Source organism: Rhopalosiphum padi, chromosome 3 (assembly GCF_020882245.1).
Source record: "Rhopalosiphum padi isolate XX-2018 chromosome 3, ASM2088224v1, whole genome shotgun sequence".
In the NCBI taxonomy this organism is placed as follows: domain Eukaryota; kingdom Metazoa; phylum Arthropoda; class Insecta; order Hemiptera; family Aphididae; genus Rhopalosiphum; species Rhopalosiphum padi.
In genome coordinates, this window is record NC_083599.1 from 35,669,022 (window position 1) to 35,687,979 (window position 18,958).

An 18,958-nucleotide genomic window follows, 5' to 3' on the forward strand; every position below is an offset into this window, starting at 1 on the left:
ATATCATGAAAAAAATATATCCTCAGATGGTCATTGAGTTCTACGAGCGCATAATTACGTGGCAATAAATAAAATTTATTTGGAACAGGACTATATATTTATTTTCAATATTGAATTATATCTAGTGATTTTTGTATAAGTACATTTTTGTATTAATGTTTTGTATTATTATTTTAATTTTTTATTCTTATTTTATAACCATTTATGTTGAATTGTAATGTTCTAATTTTTTTTCAAAAATTTTTTGTTTAACATTTTGCTTTATAATGCATAATTGAATATGATGTTTTAATATATTTCATTGTGTAATAGTAAAATTTGCTTTTTTTTGATTTGTTACAGAGTAAATGAGAAATTGATTGCAATCAAGGTTAATAAAACCCTGATTTAACATAACTATTCTATTGTTAGAGTTAATTTAAATAAAATTTTCTCAGAAGCTTTATAGAATAAAACTAGTCTAAAATAACGAGTGCTAATATTATTACCACTAAAAAATTGTGAAATTTGCTGTTAGTACCTTTATTAAAATTATAGTTTCATCAATTGTTTACAGTCAGTCACAGATACAAGGTAGGGGATATGGGGCTGAAGCCCCTCCCTTAGACCTAAGGTACTTACTTAAAATATTTCAAAACAAACTTAATGCCTATGATTTTATGTGCTTGAAATAAATTTTTTTATTTAACACCCCCCTTATTTAGTTTCTAGATCCGCGCCTGTTTACAGTAGAAAGTTAAGGGCTGAAAATAAATTTGCCATGTTGTATGTATATCATGCACATTAAACATATATACAAATGTTTGTTCTTAATCAAAGTAGATATAGGTACATTTTTTTTAAAACTGGTTATTAAAAAAATATTTAATTTATTGGTTTTCAATGTAGCTTAAAAATGAATCATATTATAATGAAAGAAATCAATCAACAAAAATACACTAAATTATAAGACATAAAATATTTCAAATAACTTATAATACAAGATAAATAATTCTATACAGTTAATACTCATAGATTAGTATCCATATTACTTACAAAAAAACATACATTAATTCTAACATCGTTTATAATTAATCAATTAGAATCAATTCGGGTTTGGATTTTTTATTGACATGTTTTTCAGATTTTGTAATTGTCAGACTATTACCGAGGTGCTGAAGCTGTTCAAAATTAAAATTCTTTGTAGTTGTTGGGATGTTTTGAACATGACGTGATACCAGTGGTATTTCATTTGCTTTCCGGTGATCATTTGTATTCACAACTGGCGTTATGCTTAAACCCGGGCAAGATGATAGTAACAAGGCTGGACTCAATGGGACACTAGCGGTCTTCTTCATTTCAGGGCCTTTGTTATGGAGGATTGTAGACTTTAAACGAGCCTGTTCAGCTGCAGAATCCAGGTCTATGTAAACTGACTTTGGATTACGTGAGGTTGTTGTCTTAGTCATCATAGTCGGTTTTGCCTTGCCCATAGCTACAAGTGTTGCAGCCATTGAATGTTTGATAGCATTTGGTTTGTCTGAAGACGAAATGTTGGGTTTTTGCTTTTGTGATTGAACTATGGTATTAGGTAGTTTGTTGATTTCTAAAATTGAATTCAAATTGTGTGATGACTTTAATTCATTTGGTATATTATGTGCAGTATTTAAGGATTTACTTAGTTCCAAACGATTAGCTTTTGGTCGCTTGGGTTTATTGATGGATAACTTAGGATTTCGTACAACTTTTGCATCAGTACTGATTTTGATACCAGTACTTTTTTTTTGTTTACCATTTGGCAGTCGATGAGCATCTGATTTGTCAGTTTTAGAACTGGCTGACCGTTTTGTTTCCGTTTTTGGCTTACTAATGTTTCTTTTTAGTTTCTGTTTTGTTGCTTGCAATTTTTGTTGCAATGTATAGTTATAACTCGTCTCTTGGGTCATTGGGAACATCAATGGAGATTGTGTATAAGGAGCGAACATAGACATTATTTGATTGGATAACTGTGTATTTAATGGAAGCGCATGTGAGACTTGTGGCGAATAAAGTCGTTTTTGGTTTTCAAGTGACATCTGTGTCGATAGAGCTTGCGAAGAATTCAATATACTAGTAGATTTAGAATCGGCAATTGATGTTGTGAGATCCTAAAAAAGACATAATGTAATAGTTAAAAACCAACTTGAGAAATGATAAACAAAAAAAAATTCAGGTTTATTAAAAAAAGTGTTGTCATACGGGATTTTTTTAAGAGTTTACGCCTTACGCAATATTTTTTAAAATTGAAGGCTTTGATAATAGTGATTTGAGAAGAGATTTTTAAAATGATTTAATGATTATAAATATTATAATATGGACATATTATAATGAGCCCACTGTAAGGGCCGTACCCCACCCAATAAAGATGATAAATGTTACACGAAAACTTAAATATTTAAATCACAGATTTACAATTTAATATTTTCTGTCCCCCTCCCTCATTATATAATTATAGGTAGTCTTGACTGGAGGTGCATTAGCCAAGGAGGACTAGGGGGAGTTGTGGTTATTAGTTATTCGTAAAAGGAATTTTTCGGTTTTTAATGTTAGTACCAATGATTTGGTTATGTTTCCCATGTTTTTAAATGTACGTAAAAAAAATGTACATTGAGTTTCAATGTCTAGTTATTTCTTACTAAATTATTATATCATAAATTGATTAGTATAAAAAGAATAAAAATAAAAATTTTTAAATATCAAAAATATGTTTATGTAATTTCATGTTATAATGTTGAAATTAAGTTTAAAAGTTATACTTAATTCCTTCATACATAGTTATACCAAATACTGAAATACTATTGTCTATTACTACTTAGTTACATATTTAATCTTATATCGTTATTACTACGCATACAACAGAACAAAGTTGTTGGTAAATTGAGAATTTTTTATAAATTAATTATTATTACTTTTTTTTGGTAAACAGGGTAGTAATAAAAAATGAGCGATTCTCTTTTTAACAATTTTTAAAAAATAATTTCCTTTTTTCCCTTAATAAATAATTACATTCTTTTTGCCCATGGTATCATGTTTAACATATTGGGTAGCACTGTTTTAAAATTAATTAAAAATAATTAATTATATAGCAATTTAGCAGAACCTAGAGAGCATCATGTTTGTGTGGATATATTAAAATAATTATTGTATAATTGATGAATATATTAAATTAAATAGTATCTATTTATAACACTTCTTGAGATAAGAAAGTAAAAGTCAAGAACATTAATTAAAAGACAAATATAAAATCCAACAATATATAGGAGAGAGTTAAGTCGATAAGAATTTATGAATAAAATCTTGGCATTCAACTTTACAATTACTTGATTTGATTAATTAATAATCACATAAAATATGTTATATAAATATTTTTTAACGTTATAAAAAAAATTTAAAAAAATTTATGTTTTTTAATATTTTTATACATACATAATAATTTTCTCTAGGTAATAATAAATGGCTTAATTAAACTAATTATGAAACAGTACTTCTCAAACCGTAGGTAACACAAATTCAAATGTTTAGGTGAAATGAGGAAACTACTTTATCATATTTGGGCAAACAAGGAAGGTTCATTTTTGGGTAATAGAAGTTACGCCCATGAAACCAAATAACCTCCCTCACTATATGAATTAATTCATGGTCCATGCTTGGGGTTGTTCATGGTACTCAAACCTCAAATATTCCACTGTTCACAATTCAATAAAGAGTAAAAAAAAATACAAGAATAACCTCATATTAGAATTTTAAACCCATATAATACACATTGCCATAAAATTAAATTACTATAACACTATATATTATATATTAACTGTTTCTGTCAAAAATATTAAACATTTGTTTTTGGTTTGATGAATCTTTTTTATCGATTATTATCTATATACTTACATTTTTATTATTTGCAATATTGCTTTTGTACTCAATTTCTTTTTCTTTTGTTTGAAGTTTTTGACAATACTTAATGATAATGTCATTTGATACATCATCCTATAATATAAAGACAAAAACATTAAATTTACCTAATATAAATTAATTCTTATTATCAATAAAAATACCATATTCTTCAATTTTCCACTCTGTTGTTATATTGTATACTACCCAATATTCCATTTGATAAATATTACTTGCTTCATAACTATTTTATAAAATCTACCTTTTAAATTCTCATTACTCGACATACTTATCTCTCCATTTTATCTATCCGCATATTGTATTTGTGAAATTGTCCTTAAAAATACTATTTTTTTTTTTTACTACTAATACTAAGAACTTAAACTATTTATCTAATACACTACATCATTTCCCATTTTCAATTTGTACCTTACCACATTAAATGGGTTATGACTTACTTCCTCCAAAATCATACACAATTGCTTCTGTTTTACTTCTATTTATCTTAATTTATTTCCCTTTAATTGCTGTTTTACACTCTCCCAGTAACTTGTTGATTTTCTCTAGGCTTTCAACTACTAAAAAAACCTCATATGAAAGCATGGTGGATCATGGTGCAAAACCGTTTCTAAAGACAATGGGAAAAGGCTCAACACTGAAGCTTGTACCACAACTACTCTTATTCTATAGCCTCAAATTGTAGCTATTTTTCAAGGAATAGTGTACTTTTAAATGTATTTTTTATTTGATTTTTGAGAATAAAAATTATCTTACTTTTGTTCCAACAATGTTTTGGTAAACATTTAATAATAGCTTAGATAATGTGTTATCTTTTTGTTGCCAACACTTGAATACACGCTTATAACTTTTAAAAACTTGAATTAGAAGAAGTTCATTTTTGCAGCGGTTATTAGTTTTAGCATATTCTGATTTCATTCTCCTTAATATCTGAACACTAAGAAACAAGGCTTCTTTTGAAATACCTTCTCGTTCGTTATCACGTAAATATTTCCTAAAATCCATAATTTAATTATTACTTACAATATTCTAATTATTTAAAATTAACAAAAATGTTTGTATTAATAATCATATTTCATAACTTACTTATCAAGATCGGGTATGTATTTTAGCTGTATAGCCAAATCAAGTAGCATCTTGTGGTCACCAGTTTCTTTAAGAAAATCTAATAATAGATGTATACAGCGACTCATATGGTATGCAAACGAACCAGGGCGGTCTATTTCACTAACTGGTATTCTCCAAACACCCTAAATTAGAACCACATAAGTATAATTGTCTAGATCTAAAAAAATCATTAAGTTACATGGAAAAAGTTATGAGGTCTTTGACCAACAAATAACCCTCGTTCACCAAACATTAAATCTTTGAATTTATCAAAATCTTTATGAGATGGTGAACGGAAATAGAAATGAGCCAACCGATAATATGACTTGTAATGTTGAGGAAATCTTTTGATACAATCTTCTAAAGCGAAAAGGCATCTTTGAATTAATGTCCACCGAACTAAGAAAATACAATAAATACAAGAAGTCCATCAATTTTGTAAAATAAATAAATATAGAATTGTGTAACCACATACATTGGATTGAATCTTGAATAGATGAATCCAATTTCATTTTTTTTATGGGCATGTTTGAATTATCCTTGAGCAAACAATTTAAAATTAATATACATTGAATATTTTATCAGAAATACACTTATTACTTACGTTAGAATTTTTTGTAATACATTCACTTTGAACACTAACTTTGGAATTATCAGCTTCTTTTTCAGATGTCATGACATGATTAATGATGTTGTTTAATGTTTGTTTTACTGTCAAGTTTATATCCTAAAAAAGAAATAATTAAACATTTTATACTTAGGCATTAAATAAATAAAAATAAAAATATTTGTGAATAAATGTATTAATAGTTATTATATAGTAAATTGACTCAATTTTTTGATATATCAATTGAATTCTCTAAAAAATGACTATAAAACATGCATACATAGGTTAGGTCATCAAACATTTAAAAAAAAATGATATGATCTATTTATATATTAAGACAAATTCACACATTCCTATAAATAATTTGTCAACTTTATTTATTTGATAAGTTACCATAACATACCTTTTTTATTATATCTTTACAATTTATTGATTCTGAGGTGGATCTATTACTGGGTTTCCTATAAATATTGAACAGATAAATTTCAGTTATAGTGCGTTTCACGAAATAAGAGACTCGATTCTAGCGCGACTGGTGGACAAAAACCCTTAGGGCTAGAATCGAGTCTCTTATTTCGTGAAACGCACTATAGTATTTATTGTCAAAAATATATTGCTTACTTATCAACAATAGGAGACATATCAGATATTTGATCTAATGCTATTTTAATTTTAGTAAATAATTCTTCATTTGATGATTGGTTGTCATGCTTCTCTAATAATTTTAATGCTCCAGCATGGATTCTGTAATAAATCTGGAATAAAAATTATTTTTCAATGTTATAAAAAATATTACAAATATATTGATACATATAGGTAATTGAAACATTTTATAATTTATTCCATTAACTATGAGTTAACATTTAACAAGTGTCATAGTGTGGAGCTTAACATAGTGTATGACAGTGTTTCACATCCAGGTTGCAAAATTATTTGAATTATATTTTTAGTTTATAGGCAATAGAGTATAGGGTGCCTCTAGGGTTTTTAGAAAATGACTAAGGGGGCTGTGAGTCAAAAAAGGTTGGGAACCTCTAATGCATGGGTTATTAACATTATTTATACAAAAACTCATACCCTTCTTGATACCACATAGAAAAATTTAATTTAATAATATTACATTTAAATTAAATTATAAATAATTACACTAAGTCAAAAGCCTTTAAAAAAATGATTTAATTGAACAGTCTATAACATATCTTTATTGGATATTTAACTATTACAGTTTCTTATATGTTTAAATAGAATTTTTACCTCAAGCACTTCAATTGAATAATATTGAGGAGAAGTATAAATAATATGTTCTGGAAACATAGCCCCATAGGAATCTAAATACTGAGCCGCTTTTAAGTAATGATCCATAAATACTGATGAGTTGTCATCATTTTTCTCAGATATTTTCCCAAGTACGTAATGATGCATCCAGCGTTCATCCTGAGAATCGCAATCAGTGTATTTCCAAACCTAATGTTGATAACATAATTTACATTAAAAAATATAAATAACTTTATCTTAGTAAAAATGTACATTATTAGCAGTTTCAAAACATTTTCTAGCAATTTTGATCATTTTTTCTTTTTCATCTTCAAGCTCTCCAAACATTTGTAAACTCATATTTGAGGTTTCCTATAAAAAATATGCAAAAAAAAGTAATAATAAATACAATTTTTATACTTCAAATTGCAATTTATTTTGGTTTTTTAAATACAATTTATATAATTTCTTTTAATGAATACAATTTTATAGAAACTTTTTATTTACAAATAACTATAACTATAGAAATTATAGAAAACATTTTAGTTTTAAATTATTTTACCTTACATTGTATTTTAATTTTGTATTAAAATATTTTAGAACTATAGAGATTAATTTTTTTTTTACATTTTATTTAAACAAAATACGTGATTAACGCTAATGTACTAAGTAATTAGGTATCACTGTTTTTAATTTATCAGTAATATATTAGTATTAAATAATATATATTTGACACCATTTATTTTGTTTTATGACAAAAAATTATGTATTTAAAAATCAAAAACTAAAATTAAAGGTCGGTGATTAATAATGCTTAATTCACTACTGACAAAAATTTGACAATGACCAACACAAACTAACAAAAACTCGTATACATAGCAATAAAATAAATAAAGTAATAGGATTTATTCAGTCAAAAGTACTAAAAACGATTAATAATTTAAATACACACCTGTTTCAATAAACGTGAACAAAAAGAATGAATGCTATAGGTGAATGTTCCATATTCAATGAGAAGAGTTGTATTTTCAGGACTAATTTTTAGAGAATGCTTATAACATCGACCAGTCATATGAGCTTTTCTTATTATGTCACCTTCATTTTTTATTGATTCACACTAAAAAAATATATTTTAATTAATACTTTTTAAATTTATTCACACAAAAGAAGATTTTTAATGAACTAAAATATTTATTTTAATCTATAATAATAATTTATAAATATTTCTTACTTTTATCATATTCTATACGTAATCAATATTTTAACTAATTATTAAACAAATTTGAAAATAGTTCTACAATAAAACATATAGTCCAAACAATTATAAATAAATGTTGACTTACTGAATTTAATTTTGTTTCTATTTGACTACCCCTAGCTAAAGCCATGGCAGCCCAAGAATCAAAACGATCTAAGTTATTGCAAAGATCAAGTATGTAAAATCGAATAGCTTTACCCTGAAATATAATAATATATTATTCACAATAATTTTATTAATATTTTTAAAATCTAATAATTTACCCAAGTTTTGTTTTTGAAATTAAAATCTGCCATTAAATAGAAAATATCTTTTACATCATAAGGTAAAGGATTATCATTTATAGGCAACTGGTCTGTTTCTCCTCTGATATACATCATTAAATTATCCATTAATCGGTCTAAAATATTAACATAAATTAATAATGATTTATAAAAATGTATTCTTTATACACATTTAAATTAAATTTACTTGGTTTGATTTCTTCTGGTATAAGAGCTATGACTTTTTTAAGCATAGCTTCTGTATCAGAATTTATAGTAAACACTTTTGATATACCATCATAACTTGGCAATTCTTGCGGTTGATAAAAACGCATTAATTGTCTAGCTCTTGGCCATGTTAGAGCTAATCCCATAGACTGGTGATCCTATATAAATAACAATTATTATTATTATTATTAAAACAAAAAAAAGTTATTTTCTAATACCTGTACATGACGTGGTTTATTACGTTTGATTAAATGTGTATATAAACAATAAAAAATTTGATCAACTTGTTGCACTAGTGATGTGCTATACAAATCCGTATGAATAAATGGCTCTATTTCTGATAATGTTAGGAATAGAAGAACACCATCTTCAAAACAACACCATGACCTCCTACACAAGTTGTAATATAAATTTAAAAATTTAAAAAGAATTATATGGATAGACATATCAATCTGATACTTACTTTCCTAAATATTTATGACCTAGGAAGAGCAATGATAAAGACTGAGGAATGTTAGTGGTTTGAGAAGAAAATGAATTTTCAGTTTTAGATTCCTCACTGGAAATATAAATGATTATTAAAAAATTAGTCATACATGTATTGGTTACAATACTTACTAATAAAATGTAATAAACAGATATTCATTTTAAAGTTAATTAAACCATGCATAATTTAAAATATCAACAATTTTAGTCAATATATTTTATTATTTATTACAATAAATAATAAACTACATAAAAAAGTGATAAACTCATAAACATATCAGAATTTAAAATATAATAATTACAAAAGAAACATTATATTTTAATTTGCTTTAATATATTTTAAACAAAATTTATTTTTTAATAATTTCAATTAATTAGGCATGAAACAACTTACTATTTTAACAAATTATAAATTAACAACCACGGAGAAACAGCATCGATTTCTGGATTTCCTTCAGAAGTTTCTATCAGATATGATAAAAGATTTATGATCGATTGTATAAGTTTTGATTTAGATCCTTGTGATATATTATCGACTATTAAAACATAATGTTAATAATAGAATCCTTTACATCCTGCAATTTTGCTACTTACAAACATCTAAACCCTCTATTTTTATTGATTCTAACATAGCGTAAAATATATTATTTATAAATTCAGCCTGATTAATTTTTTGGTTTGGATCACAATCTTCTATGAGACTTTTACGATGTTGTAGAATAGCTTCATACAAGCATGGCTCACACCATTTAAACAATTCCTTTAAAAATAAAAATTATAAAATAAAACATAAAAATTAATTTATGTATTCTTACATAATAATTTTTTAACTCTAAAAATGAATTTAACATAAATATGTATTGATTCATTCGTGTCATAGTTTGATAGCTGGGTATCTCCATAAAAGCACATTGAGGTTTTAAGGTATCTTTTAAAATATTAACAACGCTTAGGTATTCTTTTGACTCGTACAGATTTTTTACAGTGCTTAATGAATTATTCCTAGATATAAACATTTAAATTTTAAAAATACATATACAAACAATAATACATTAATGAACAAACCTTTTCAAAGTGATAATAAGTTTATCTGCTATCCTTTTATTTATTCGGTAAAAATATTCTAAATTTGGTAAAACAATTTCATAATCATCCAGATCACAGATGAAATTCAATAACTAAAATCATAATTTAATTATTTTAATAGTTTAAGCTAGAATTTAAAATATTAATTAATTTATGTATTCAATATTTTAAATGTAGAAATTTTAAGTGGAAAAAATATTTATAAAATTATGAAATAAATAATAATTATTTCATATAATTAAATATTTTGTTTAAAAAGTTATAAAAATTGTGATATTAACTATAGAAATATATTTTATTTATCTAATTTAGTGTTTAAATAAAAATAAAGTTGTAAAGTTGTCGGTGTGAAGAAGCTTGTTAAACAAAAATTACTTATTAATGAAATGCTTCATGTTCAAATGCTTTATCTCCAAAATATACAATATAGTAAGAACCACTCGGGCTATAGTTGAGCAACCAAATTTTCACACTAAAAAAAGGTGAACTTTAACTGATTTTACATTAATCTTATTTTATTGATATCAAAACTACAAAAAAAGTAAATCAAGTTTGAAAAACACAAAAATAATGGATTTTTCATATTGGTGATATTAAAATTTGGTTGCTTGACTTATTCTACAGCCAAAATAGTTCTTGCCTTTTTATTATTTTGTTGTTTCAAGATGGAAACAACACATGCAAAAAATATATCAAATACAAAAATTAAGTTTGTTATCTTAAAATAGATCATTAATTACGAGAAGCTGATACATTTTATATGTTTAAGACAATAATTTAACTTTAAAGGAAAATTTGTAGAAAAAAAATTGTATTGGGTGATCTTTTAATTTATGATAATATTTACAACCCCAAAAATTGTAATTTTCATTCTTGATAGGGATTTATAATTGTAAAAACAATATAATTACAAATAAATTCAAATAAGTAATATTAAAAGCTTAAGATTACCATTTCAAGCACATCACATGTAAGCCTGGTTTCTTTATCTTGCAAGTGAAATAATGCTCTTAGCCAAAGAAAACGAACATTAATTATCATATGACAATCTTTTAAATCTAATATTGAGAGTGCATCATTTATACTCCCGATCCACAAAGAACAAAAGTCTCCTCCAATAATACTAAAAAATGAATTTACATAAGAGGATTTAATAATAATTATCAATATAAATAAAAATTAATATTTAAATCATATTATTATTATATTAATACCTTCCTTCTAATGGTTTATGACTAGTTTTTAATTGAAAATAAAGATCACATAATAGTTCTCCATAAGTTAGAATAGATGTAATTTCATCTTTCACTTGTATAATTTGTTCATCGTCTAAAGAATCAAAATTTGAGTCAGAAATATAAGTTATATGTTGTTTTTCTGTATGAATCCTAATTAAATAAAACATCAAAAATAAATATTGAACAATCATGTAATAGATTTAGTTTACTTACCATACTCTTTTGAAAACATCTATGTATACTTGAACCATGTTGGTTGGCCAAATATTGGTCCATTTGTTTGCAATAATAACTAAAAAAATTTCTAGTAAATCGGAAATTGACTTTTTGTTATTAAGTTCAACAAAGTTATTTAAATCTTTTGCTTCATGATTGGACCCAAAATAATTTTCATCATTTATTTGTCTAATAATAATGTAAAAAGAAAATTAAATTATTTCAAATTGTATTAAGTATTTTATTTATTGTATACTTAAGGCGTTCTTCTTCAGAAATATTATTTTTCAGTAAATTTTCAGTAAGTCCATCACTCATTGCATCTGAGAATTCATATAACCTATACAAGTCCATTGTATCCATAGAATCGTCAGACCATTTAATTGGATTACATTTAGTACTTCCATCATTGCTAAGCCTTAAACCAATGTAGTAATATAAATATAATCATACAATTACTAATCAATAATAATTTATTTAATTTAGTAATTAATTTTACAATAAATGTTGGGGCATGGTATTCCATATTGATTTGACTAGTGTTGACTCGTTAGCTTTTGAATTTGTTTTATTTCGAGCTGATCGCCGACTTAATTTCAATTGATCTGCAAATGATGGTGAACTTTTTCTTCGTTTTGTTACAGGAACTATTAAAGTTAACAAATTAATATAATTATATGAAATAAACTTTGTTTTATAATATCTACCATCAAGTTTGAATGAAAGCTTTTCATAATCGTCTTCAATAAATTTTTCATCTACTTTGATATGGGTTTTCGTTGTGTTGGGAGTTAAGGTTTCATGGTTGAATTGTATAGGTTCATAAAGAAGCTGAAAAATAATAGTTAAAAATTTGAAATATATATTTAATTAAATAATTTATTTTATATAACTAAAGTTTACTGATATATTATAACAGCCAAGTTATTAAAATGAAGTATTTTAAGGACCTAGTATGACTAATTTTGTATTCACTTTTATACATAAGAATCAAAGCATTATTTATTCCTGTATAAGATATACATAAGTAATTAAAATGATTTTCAGATTGATAAAAAAAAACAGCTGAACTGAAAACTTACTAAAAATTCCTTTAACATTTTAATTAATGTACTAAAAAAATTAATTAACATATTATTTTAAATTTTATGTAAAAAACAACCATAAACTATTTAAAAATGAAAGAAACTATTCTATTTATACACCTATCTGTTTTTAAAATAAGACATTATGATGTATTAGATAATAAATTTATATTTAAAAACAATTAATCTACAAATATTTATGTTATAATATACCATGTCATTAATCAATGATTTACTACATTTCATTACACTACCATTAATATTTTAATAAAAAATTTTTATTGCTTAAGTATTTTTATTATTTTAAATAATAGTAATAGCTAAAAAAAATTAAAAATAACCAACAAAATAAAATTGTGAAAAATTCAAATAACCATTAATTTTTTAAATACAATTCCACTTACAGAAATTAAATTAAAAAAGATAAAAATGTGGGTTATAAAGTATAGTCACCATAGTCCTATAGTTATAGACTATAACTATAAATTAGAGTTATTAATCATACATTGTTAACATTAATTCATAATTATCCGTGTCCAAAGCTAATAAAACTAATTAATTATTTTTGTGATAGTATTAGAAACACAATTGAAACAGGAAATTTTAAATTTAAGAAGTACACAATATAAAAAATGTTTTCTTCAAATTATTATTAATGATAAATTATTGAAGTAAGAACTATTGAGAAAAATTTGTTTATTTTACATAATGATTTACCAACCTAAAAATTTTATTTTCGATGCTTGATTTATATCATAGCATCATATTGATAAATATGTGACTTTTAAGTGCTATCAGGAATTTCAGAAGTTTTGTTATTTAAAAGATTATAAATATATTGAGATATTTTTGTTTATACAAAGTAGTATTACAATAAGCAACTATTGTAATTACAAAGTCGTATATAATCGAAAATAAAACTTTAGAAAAATTCTGGTTCCACTAATGCAGGAATCGGAAACTAGTTTTTAACGGAGTCTGGGTTTAGAAAATGTTTAAATGTTAAACATTAAATATAATCATTTTTTTAAAACTCAATATCTATTCAAATTAAAAAAATAATATGTATCTTTTGCATTTTAAATAAGCTATAATTACCGAATGTTCATAATTTTCAAACATATGATCATAAATTGTTAATAACCATTTTCCAAGTTGTTCCCAACTTTTAAACACTAAAGGCTTTGCATACAATTTTGGTTTGCACTCCATATTTTTAGACGACTTTCCAAAACATAAAGTAGGATCATTTTTCTTAATATCTTCAATTTCATCTAATACTCTTTGCTGTATATTTGTATCTATTATTTCAGCACATGTTATATCTAAACCACTGAAAGTATATATAAAAACAGAAGTTATTTTATTCTATACATTTTTTAAATTTAAATATTTTAACCTTATTTTTTACTTACCCATCTGAGCAATAACTTTTAAAATAGGATATTAATGATGGAAATTTTTTGAATATAATTTCTTTAATAAAATGTCCTTTTAAATATCCAGAATCTAAATTAAGTGATATGCTTATATGATATAAACAACAAACAAATTCATTGCTTGCATATAATAAAGTTATCAATTTATCCAAAGTAGGCCAATGATTAGGATTACATTTAATACCCTGAAAAAAAATATTTTTTATTATTTAATTTGTTATTTTAAGCAAAACATATGCTAGTAAAAATACTGTACTAAAATACAAATTATTCAAACCAACTTGTTACAATATTATATTAATATAACTTTTATTTTGAAGGAGCCTAAATAATCACGAGTAACGACAGTAATGTTTCAAGGAATGTGTCGTTATGTCAGGGATGTATTGGTAAATAATGTCTTGAGTATACGCCATATTTTTTAAAGTGTAGGTATCTCAAAAAAATTTTTCTTACTTCGTTCGACACAGTCAATACCGTTGTAGAATATAAATAGTACTATCAATAACAGCCGTATATATTATAATATACATACTCTATTATACCATCGTCCTAGATTATGCGAGTATACCGTATACGACCTGATAAATAATATTCAACCTATATTATTTTTTATTTTATACAATAAAATATATACCAATTTTAAATTTTCAAAAACAATTAATAAAATAATATACCCTTTTCCATTTGTCACCATTCATACTCAACATTTATCAACCGTATACCTATAAAATGAATATTTTTTAACCGTATACGCTCTAATACACCCCTGGTCATTGTAGTGATGTAATAAAATAAAATCTTCAGGTTTTTTTTTGTTTTTCTTACTTACCATTTACAATAAACACTAGTCTTCACCGACTAAAATGAGGAAAATTTATTGACGCTTGAAACTCGTCGTTATGCAATTACCATTCAAAAATGTAAAACATACATAATCATGCTTAAGAGCTTATATTTTGGGTCATCAACGAGTAGGGCGATAGTAATAAAGTAGTTTTGTTAATTATTAGTTACCTCCAAAAATGCTGATATTGCTTGATCAGTTTGATATAACTTGCTATGAGTAAGGCCTATTCGATACCATAGATTTAAATCAGTATTATCCATTTTTAAAGCCTAAAAAATAAATAATACATTTAAGTAATCAATATTATTACATTTTAAATAAATAATTCAATGAAATTCACCTCTTGATAATGAATTAAGGCTTCATGGTAGTTGGATTTTTTAAACAAAAGATTTCCTAAATTAGTAAGGCAACAATATTTTAAATGAGCTAATAATGATTGAGATTTATCTTTTTGGTTCAATGTAGTATTCAGCTAAAAAATAATAACAATTAAACATAGTTAGAAATGAATTAAAAATTGAAGATAGACATTTTTTTTAAAACATACAGAACTAATAATTTCTTTTTTTAACAAATTTGATAATTGTTCCTCTGCCTCATCTAATTGATCTCTAGCTAAACACTGTAATGCTTGGCTATATTGTAATTCTGCTTTTGTTTCCTGAAATTAAATATTTTATTAATACTTAATAAAAAAATTAATTTTTGGTATTCATTTAGTCTGTGACCTACCGATCGAAAATCGAGTTTAGTATGTGACCTACCAAAACTATAAACACAAAATAACAAAACTAATTTACAGTGGCCAACATATGGTTCAACCCCCCCCCCCCCTGAAATGTATACTTGGCACGGGCATTGATTTTGATAGTATGATTAATTGGAATTTAAGAATAGAAATTTTTTTTTAATCCCCCCTGAAATTAATGTATATAATACACCACTGCTAATTTATGCCATAAATATCATGGTGAAACAAATATGTAGGTACACGAGGAAAAAAAGATTAGCTACGGGTAAAATTCTAGAAATCAGCACTATACGATGTATCACACGTTCATGGGGAGTATAAAAACTAAAATCCTACAAAAAATGCATGGAACATCAGCTGAAATGTTGCCATATAATTTAATTGAGGCATGGTACCGATCTATTAACAGGAAAGATACAATTTTTTTTTAAATTTTTAAGAGATGTACAAAAAGTATATTGTCAAGCATGTTAATAAGTTTTATTAAAATACATTAAAAATCTTACTATATTGAACCATTGAGTCAAACACGATGGGAAAGCAGAGTCGAAGCACTAAAACCTTTTCGTTACCACATAGGAGATATTAATGATGCATTGTTTGAAATAACACAAGACACTAATTTGGATTCTATGGCCAGACATGGAGCAAAATGCCTTTGCAAGCATATTAAACAGTTTAAGTTTGTATGTTCTGTAGTTATTTGGCACAATATAATCAATCGCTATAACCCTGTTAGTAAACTTTTGCAAAAAATAAATTTTGACATTAGTACAGCTATGCAAATTTTAGAAAATTTATTACTTTTTTAAAAGAGTTAAGATCTAATAGTGATGAAGCATTTAACAAGTTCATTTTCTGTGCCACAAAACTAGGAAAGGAAATCGATGAAGATTCAATTTTTGATTTTTCAATTGGTCGTATTGTAGCACAACATGTGAAACAAAATTTTACACTTAAGAACGTGGATATCCCCAAATTCATTATAAAGTTATATTTTTTAATTATATCCTTGATGTTGCAGTAAATAGCATCAATGAGAGATTTCAACAATTAAAGAACACAGTGATAATTTTCTATTTTTATACAATATTGAAAAATTAAAAGATATGAAAAACAAAGAATTAATGAAACGCTGTAAGGACTTACAATTGTTATTAACAGATGGAGATTCAACTGATATAAATGGAATTTATATGGCAGATGAACTAAAATGTTTAACATCAATGATTAATTCAAAATTATCTCCATTAGATCTTTTAAAATTTATTGTTGATATAAAAGAACATGCACTGAATGTATCTATTGCTTTACGTATACTTTTAACTTTATACCTGTGATGGTGGCCAGTGGAGAAAGAAGTTTCTCAAAATTGAAATTAATAAAAACATACCTTTGTTCAACAATGACAAATGATCGCTTTAGTGGATTGGCAATAATGGCAATCGAACATCAATTAAGTCGCGAACTAGACGTTGAAGAAATTATAAAAGACTGCAAACGCTAAGGCCAGGAAAATATTTGTATAACTAAATTTATTATGATTATTTATTGACAATGTTTGTAAAACTTTTGCAGTTTTATATTTGTATTAATATTATTAGTATATTTATATCTATGTGTTATCTAAAGACTATTTTATACTTCAATTTTATGTTTATGACAAAAATATTATGACTATGAAAATAAATGTTTTTAGATAAACCAATATTATTGCATAATTTATATAATATGATTATTTAGTTTTAATAGGGCGGCAAAATAGCTTGCACTCTGTGCAAGGCTCTGTTAATACCCACACCATTATTATTGCTATTTACTAACTGCTGGTATACTATAAAGTACAGTTTTTCTGTGCTTCTATATAAATATTTTCATTTTAGGTGCTAGATAAAGATGAAAAAAAATCAGACAAAGAATTACATTAATTAAGATTATAAAGATGACAAAACTTTGAATTCCATAGTGTATTATAAAATGTAAAAAATTAAAATTAATTAAATATTTTTAAAATTAAAAAATATAACTTATTATTTCAAAATTTGCTTGATTTATTTTATAATATGCATATTTCTGAAATTTCTAGTGCATGAACTTACAAGCCCTAGTTATTAGTATTATAACTTAAATGTATAAATATGGTTAAAGTATAAATGCTATGAATAATTTTGAATTATAGTTTGTATAATTAAGGTAAAATATATGGATGACAATATTTAAAAATTTATCTTAGCTTCTATCTTTGGTTATGATGAAATAAAAAAGATTCTATTATTTGGAAGGTATAATAGAGTAATGCAATCCTAAATATAAATAAACGATTAATTATAAATCAAACACAACACGTTTACAAAATTGATAATGAATATTATTAATTTAAATATCCAATTATCTAATCTTAATTAAAAAAACATGATTTTTTTTGTTCAACACATATGTAGTAAAAAAAAAATTGTTAGAACATAAAACTTTTTGATATTTTTTTAAATGAGTAATTGAAAATCACCTACCAACGCTTCTTTGGTAATTTTAACTGGCACATCATCGTTATTGCTGCTCTCGTCGGTGGAACAATCATTTAATGCCCTGAGCTTTGTTGGTAACATAATATTGTCTAAGAGTCAAAATTTCCAAGGCACAACTACGTATTCGAGTAGATTCGTTAATGCTGGTCACGCGAAATACGCGAAACGATTCCCACTGACAGCCGGTTTTGATCAGTTGAGGTACACAAAAAAGGAACTGTGTTTCAATCGCATCGCATATAAATACGGAAATATAATTGGGTTTTAATCAGGGACTAAGATATCTTAGTCCGTGGTTTTAATTAAAATATAACTTAATCGTGTAATGTGTATAATTAAGACAAAAAACAGAATGTCTGTAAACAATTGTAATTAATAACGCTCTCAATAAGCAGACCTGATAGTCTGATAACAATTACACAACGAATTGTTTCCACGGTAAATGGGTTGTGTTCGTTTGAATAATGAGTAGCATAGACTTTGGAAGTTTGGAATTAGTAAATAAACATTAAACACGGCTGGTTGGGGTGGGGTACGTAAACGTTATCAAAACGTTTCACAAGGTGGAAAATGTATAAAAAAAAAAAAAAATGGCGACATAAATTATATCATAATATTAACGGGCGTGTGTTGTTGCT

At 25.3% G+C, this 18,958-nt stretch overlaps 1 protein-coding gene across 2 annotated transcripts; it reads right to left on the minus strand.

The window, feature by feature from the left end:
• Positions 1–849: 849 nt before the first annotated feature.
• On the minus strand, positions 850–18,836 carry LOC132923706 (calcineurin-binding protein cabin-1-like). Of its 2 annotated transcripts, XM_060987645.1 has the most exons (34): positions 18,306–18,836; positions 15,592–15,705; positions 15,382–15,516; positions 15,209–15,310; positions 14,168–14,376; positions 13,851–14,085; positions 12,375–12,498; positions 12,167–12,314; positions 11,924–12,085; positions 11,665–11,856; positions 11,428–11,601; positions 11,165–11,336; positions 10,193–10,305; positions 9,943–10,129; positions 9,722–9,887; positions 9,522–9,663; positions 9,105–9,200; positions 8,860–9,031; positions 8,622–8,799; positions 8,414–8,550; positions 8,236–8,349; positions 7,845–8,009; positions 7,166–7,264; positions 6,893–7,102; positions 6,260–6,393; positions 6,042–6,099; positions 5,636–5,758; positions 5,507–5,570; positions 5,231–5,430; positions 5,011–5,174; positions 4,681–4,918; positions 3,904–4,002; positions 1,658–2,126; positions 850–1,585 (listed from the first exon to the last, which is right to left on the minus strand). In XM_060987645.1, the coding sequence occupies exons 1-34, from the start codon at positions 18,399–18,401 to the stop codon at positions 1,071–1,073; spliced, it is 5,706 nt and encodes a 1,901-aa protein (XP_060843628.1). In that variant the 5' UTR covers positions 18,402–18,836; the 3' UTR covers positions 850–1,070. The 2 variants fall into 2 exon arrangements, with proteins under 2 accessions (XP_060843628.1, XP_060843627.1); XM_060987644.1 differs by having other exon boundaries at positions 850–2,126; positions 18,306–18,835.
• Between the last annotated feature and the right edge of the window lie 122 nt (positions 18,837–18,958).